The sequence below is a fragment of the Neophocaena asiaeorientalis genome, unplaced genomic scaffold (assembly GCF_003031525.2).
Source record: "Neophocaena asiaeorientalis asiaeorientalis breed wild unplaced genomic scaffold, Neophocaena_asiaeorientalis_V1.1 scaffold134, whole genome shotgun sequence".
Taxonomy (NCBI): domain Eukaryota; kingdom Metazoa; phylum Chordata; class Mammalia; order Artiodactyla; family Phocoenidae; genus Neophocaena; species Neophocaena asiaeorientalis.
Window position 1 is genome coordinate 14,161,515 of NW_020185339.1, and position 6,449 is coordinate 14,167,963.

Genomic DNA, 6,449 nt, shown 5'->3' on the forward strand with positions numbered 1-6,449 from the left:
ATAAAAGCAGCATCTTCTACCTTCCCATCACAAGCAGAATCATTGAAAGCAACAGGTAAGTCCTCCAACAAACTTGGTATGCATGCTTGTTTGTTGGGGGTGACACTTCTTGAGACTTTTTTCCTTTATGTTGTTTTTGCTTCTTGTTCTCTTGATACCAGGTTCTCCTTCCCTAGTCACCAGTTGCTCGAGTTTGTGTTGTCTACAATGGCTGCCCGGCAGAAATCTATGAGCTCTTCCCTTATGGGGACTCTGGTGGCCAGCTGCCTCCTCCACATGGCTCTGTGGGTGCAGGGAGGAGCGGCTGTGCCCATTGTGTCGCAGTGCAGGCTCGACAGGGCCAACTTCCAGCAGCCTTACATCACCAACCGCACCTTCGCGTTGGCTCATGAGGTACTCATCTCACTCTTTCTCTCTTTCTTTTGCATCCTTATCTACCTGGAAGCTGAATAGTTCTTAAAGTTTCTTCAGAGCACATCTAAGATCTTTAAGAAACCAACATTTATCTCTACTGGTAGACCAGCCATCATATGCTCTGTCTCTTCTGAGACTTTGTGGAGATCTTCCAATGTACGCCTTTAGGATGCGAACATTGAGTTTTACCCTGAAAGGAGCCATTTAGTAGCTCATCTTACTATTTATTTTTCCCTTTATTCCTCTAAGCATTATTTTATTTTATTTTTTGAAGAGAAAGAAAATGACATTTATTGAGCACTTACTATGTTATGAACTCTATGCTAGGAGCTTTAAATCCATTTTTTTTTAAACTGAGGTATAGTTGATTTACAATATTATTTAAGTTTCAGGTGTACAACACAGTGATCCACAATTTTTAAGGATTTATAGTTATTATAAAATATTAGGTATATTACCTAAGCTGTACATTATACCTTCATATTTATTTATTGAAGTCTAGTTGATTTACAATGTCGTGTTAGTTTCAGGTGTACAGCACAGTGATTCATATATATATGTATATATATATATATATATATATATACATATATATATTCTTTTTCAGATTCTTCTCTCTTGTAGGTTATTACAAAAAATAGTTTCCTGTGCTATAGTAGGTCCTTGTTGGTTATCTGCTTTATATATAGTAGTGTGTATATGTTAATCCCAAACTCCTCATTTATCCTTCCTCCCAACACCTGAGCATTATTTTAAACTCATGCACATATCTGAATCCTTTCTTTAGTCCTTATGTGGCTGCTCTGGGGAGAGGGGATAGAGTACAGCTCTACTTACAGACATTTCTTCTAGCTCCTTGACGTCCAGGCACTTAGTCTTTTCTTCTCTTCCAGGCTAGTTTGGCAGATAACAACACAGATGTTCGTCTCATTGGGACCAAACTGTTCCAGGGAGTCAAGGTAAGCCATAGGCATGATGCCACTCAAGGTTGTTTGGAGCGGTGGTGAGGATGGGTTGGGTCTTCTGAATGTCGCCTAATATGAGCCCTGCTGTTTCACTTTCACTAACAGATGATGGAGCGCTGCTGTATGCTGAAGCAGGTGCTGAACTTTATCCTTGAAGAGGTGCTGCTCCCCCAATCCAATAGATTCAAGCCCTACATGCAGGAGGTGGTGCCCTTCCTGGCCAGGCTCAACAAAAAGCTAGGCCAATGCGTAAGTTCCTTTCCCAACCTAAGTCCACCCGCTCCCAGGTGCTCCCCCTCCCTCTTTCTTCTGCATGGAGCCCTTTTCTTTCCCACCCTCGTTTGTTGCCCCTCCCATGCTGGCAGTTAGAAGTGCCTCAGTAACACCATTACAGGAATCATTGGGAGTCACAGAATGTTTACTTTTGCTTTAATTGAGTCACACTTTGAGTTGATGGTGATGGACAGGGTCTGAAAGACCACATGGAGCTTATTTGTCCCTGGGAAAAACCAATTCGGGTTATGTGAGATGAGAAGGGAGTTGGGAGCTGTAAGGAAAAATACCAGTTGGTGCAAATGAATCCACTGAGTATAAGTTGATGGAGGGAGGGAACTGGAAAGAGAGAAAGAGGGAAACAAGAAGATTTAATATTTGGTGGTGGGTGGGTGAAGACTGCTGTGCTTTTGATATGGGAAGGGACAAAATCAGAGGTGTGTGAACTCGATGCCTCTGAACATTTAAAACTATGAAAAAAGATTTGAGTGGAGTAAGCAGAGCAAAGAGGGCCTAGTATTTATTGCGGAGTGCCCTGTTCACATAAGATGCTTTATGTATGTTTCTTGTTCTGAGCACGCATTTTTGATGAGTTGCAGTTATGGTTTTATTCTTGACAGGATTTGCATAAACCACTCCACTCTTTCCACAAACTTCAACCTCAGTAGGGTTTCCCAAAAGTGAAGTGAGGTCCCATGTAATAGAAATGACTGGACTTTGGTGTCCAAGGAAATTCAAGAGCTCAGAAAATCTAGGCCACTGGTGAAATCTAGGTCATTGTGGGCAAATTTGCTAAGCACATTAATTCCAGGTGAATGTAACTTACCTCATTTAGGGGCGCTGAGGTTCAAAAAGCTTCAGTACGGCTGTGTTAAAATTGTTACTCTGGTTTTCATTTTGTAGCATATGGAGTGTGACAACCAGAATATCCAGAGAAATGTACAGAATCTGAAGGACACAGTGAAAAAGGTACTACTAATAACTGTTAATGCTAAATCATTTGCTAGAAGAGACAAATGTTGTTTTCCTTTCCTTTCTTTTCTTTCCTTTTTTTCCCTCCATGTCATGATTTTTTACTTGATTCTCCTGCCATTGGGTTGACTATTTAGGTGCATATGTGTTTATATGTGTCTATATGTTTATAAGTCAATTTCCAAATTTTGCAAATCATAGAATTCTAGAACTGGCTAGGAACTTAAATCATCTAATCTCATCACCCTATATGCCACTCACTGGCAGAGCCAGAATAGAATGCAGGTCTTCTGAATCCCATCCAGGCCAGAAGCAATGGATATTATATTTAGTCTCATTAATTCTAAGGGAAATTTAAGATTCCTACTGATTCATTTAATCTGAAGAAGCATTTGTTCAAAACCAGAAAAGTGTCTGGGGGTAAATTTATTTGAAATAATTTTTGAAGTCATTCATTTGAAGATTTAAAACTTGGAGAAATATAGCCAGAACAACCATAACAAAAGAGCTGGACGTGCATATAGGATGAATTTCTGGAATGATTGATACTTACATTTAACTGTTATAATATAATACCCAATATCTATTGATTTTAATTTAAAAGCAAAAGTGAACAACCCCCAGTTTCTTTTACACCGTTTCAAATAGAATGAAAATACTAGTAACGGATTCATTATAGGGAAATGAAAGTCCGAGCTGGAAACCCTCTTTTCTTCCTCTCTCATTTTCCTTCCTTTCTAGTCTCCTCCCTCCTTCAACAATGCCCTAGTGAGCATCTATCTGGTATAGGTTAGTGTATATTTCAACAGTGAAAGATATTGTCAAGTGGCCTATTTGAGGAAAAGAACAATGGTGGAAGGGTCAGGCCAGCAACTGTGACTCATCCAAAAACCAGAGGTATGATTAGTAGCAGCAAAAGTGATGATTTGGCAAGCAGGTACAATGAAACCTCAGAAACATGAAGGCTCTAGTTGATGGAATTTTCAGGAACAAGCGTAACCTCAATTCCCCCTTTTTTCCATCTTGATGTTTTTTATAAAAAGTCTTTCTTCCTGAACATGCTTTAATGAACGTGTCTGGCTCTTCCTTTGATAACTGAAGGATTTGTTGTTTTTCATTGTGAAGATCAACTCTCTTTTTATAGAATCATTAGCTAGACGTGGAGGGCTGAATATTAGCATGCCATAGCCAAGAAGTACTTTGCGCTTCTGGTTTGAAAAATCCCTCATGTCGGCTTACTTTGTTGTCTTTAGAAAAGTGAAGTGTGGGAGAGAAAAATCTGATGGTGATCTGTGTGGGAAAACAGATTTTAAATCTTTTAATCCATTTTGAGAGAACTGACTTTCACGTTTGCCACCGGTTGCCACGTGGAAGAGTGGTTATGCTTTTGTTTTTCCCTTTAGCTCCAGAAAGCATAGTGAGAGGAATGTTATTCAGACAAATCGCAGCATGAGGAAAAACTGGTCAACGCTGTCTGAAACGGGAGGGTTGTCTTGGGGGGTAGTAATTCCGTCACTGGAGGTAAAAGCAGAGAGCAGGCTATAGCAGAACGGATGACACACAGTAGGGCAAGAGAAGCTTTAAAATTCTTTATAATCTTGGGAGTCTTTGAGATATAAAAATGATCTCTTGGCATTATGTCAAAGGAAGTATGGAAAGATGGAATGGTGGAAGAAAGCAGGAAGAGAAAGGAGACCGCAATCTAGATGACAGTGATGACTTAGGGTTGTTGTTTTCTTTGAGGTAATCTTGAGCACATTTAATAGATTAGATGAATTTCAGAGGAGGATGATTTGGACTTGAACTTGGGTTCCCTCACCCATGGAGTTTGAAAGCCTCATTTGCCTGCTGCTTGGAAGGAGGAGGAAAGAAGGGGTGTTAGAAGTCGTATCTGGCCTTCTACTCTTAAAGCAACTGGATAGGATGCATTTGGTATTTTCCCCATAAATGTGAAAACCTGTTTTTTCTACCCCTCGGTCAAGAAAGTGGAAACAGAAAAAGCCCATGTGTATTGGTAATGTGCAGTTTGGATACAAGGCTGTTTGAACTAAGTGGTTATATGTAACTGGTTGGTCATAGACAGTAGTGGGCATGGGAGGTAGGGCAAGGAGGATGAGTGGCACTCTGGGTCCCCCAGATCCCAGCACAGCCTCTATCTGCTTGCTCTGGTTAGGAAGTGGTTTGAAACATCATCAGCTTAGATTGATGCCCACAGGTGCCCTCTCAGTTCAGATAGCCATACTTTTAAAGTCTTTGGCAAATCACGTACACTTGCTAAAAGGGTATTATTACTGATCTTTTACAGAAGGCTAAACCTTGGTTTCTGTCCCAGCAACCTAACCATCTCATCTCCCTCTAATTCGTTTCTCTTTAGAAAACATGGTATAAATGCTGAAATACTTGTGTGTTCTTATTTTCACAGCTTGGAGAGAGTGGAGAGATCAAAGTAATTGGAGAACTGAATTTGCTGTTTATGGCCCTGAAAAATGAATGCACTCGTCCAGGGCAAAGCTCGAAAATGGATAACTAACGCTTCTTGCCTGTTAGAAATAACAATAAGATCCCCTGAGGTTTTCTTTTATCAAAAGAAAAAGGGGACGCCAAACTCCACAGTCCTGTGTGGATTCTAAACAAACCCCTGCTTAGCTTAAAAAAGAGAACAATGTCACTTTTATCCATACGACAGAAGGTAGACCTTCCAAGCATAACGAGCTCTATTAATAGATAACATTTTATCGTAGTTGGTGTTTTATACACAGAAATTTAATTTTTAAGCAGTTGTCTATTTCCCCACAAAAAAGATTACTTTCCCATCTCTTTAGGGAAAAGCCCCTAAATAATTTCATTTCCATAATCAATAATTTATATTTATGAATTAATTTATTGTTATAAGTACCTGTCTTATTTATGTCATTTTACTAATATGGGTTTATTTATAGAAGCATTATAAGATATTTCTACTTAATCATAAGGCTAATATTAATATTTATGATAATAATTATGGAGCTATGTATGATATGTTTATTTTATCTCAATAAAAACTTCGGTATCCTAAATCTTGTGGTTTTGTGATTTTTCCCCCTTTAATATTACCACCACCACCACCATCATCATCATCATCGTGTAATCATTTCTATTTGCTAAATGGGCCCAGAACCTGTATAAATGATTTTATTCCTGACTCTAAGTAAATGAGGTGGCTATTAGTATTATCCACATTTTACAGATGAGAAAACTGAATCAGAAACATGTTAAAAAACACTGTGTCACTATAAGCAGTGGACCCTTATTAAAGCTAGGTCTAACTGATTTCTGGGGGAATCTGTTATACTACCTATATAGACTTGTTTTGTTTTGTTTTTTTTTTCATTTTAACATCTTTATTGGAGTATAATTGGTTTACAATGGTATGTTAGTTTCAGCTTCACAACAAAATGAATCAGTTATATATATACATATGTTCCCATATCTCTTCCCGCTTGCGTCTCCCTCCCTCCCACCCTCCCTATCCCACCCCTCCAGGCAGTCACAAAGCACCGAGCTGATCTCCCTGTGCTATGCGGCTGCTTCCCACTAGCTATCTACCTTGCGTTTGGTAGTGTATATATGTCCATGCCTCTCTCTCGCTTTGTCACAGTTTATCCTTCCCCCCTCCTCATATCCTCAAGTCCATTCTCTAGTAAGTCTGTGTCTTTATTCCTGTTTCACCCCTAGGTTCTTCATGACATTTTTTCCCCTTAAATTCCATATATATGTGTAAGCATATGGTATTTGTCTCTCTCTTTCTGACTTACTTCACTCTGTATGACAGACTCTAGGTCTATC

General features: G+C 39.2%; 1 protein-coding gene across 1 annotated transcript; it reads left to right on the forward strand.

Moving 5' to 3' along the window:
- The first annotated feature begins 207 nt into the window (after positions 1-207).
- On the forward strand, positions 208-5,154 carry IL22 (interleukin 22). Its single transcript, XM_024737095.1, has 5 exons — positions 208-393; positions 1,308-1,373; positions 1,485-1,628; positions 2,556-2,621; positions 5,047-5,154. The coding sequence occupies exons 1-5, from the start codon at positions 208-210 to the stop codon at positions 5,152-5,154; spliced, it is 570 nt and encodes a 189-aa protein (XP_024592863.1).
- Positions 5,155-6,449: the final 1,295 nt, after the last annotated feature.

Excerpts from the sequence above, each read along its gene's own strand:
- IL22 (XM_024737095.1), top strand. The coding sequence starts at position 208 with ATGGCTGCCCGGCAGAAATCTATGAGCTCTTCCCTTATGGGGACTCTG. Across the intron at positions 394-1,307 it reads CCTTCGCGTTGGCTCATGAG|GCTAGTTTGGCAGATAACAA; the intron begins GTACTCATCTCA and ends CTTCTCTTCCAG. Across the intron at positions 1,374-1,484 it reads AACTGTTCCAGGGAGTCAAG|ATGATGGAGCGCTGCTGTAT; the intron begins GTAAGCCATAGG and ends TTTCACTAACAG.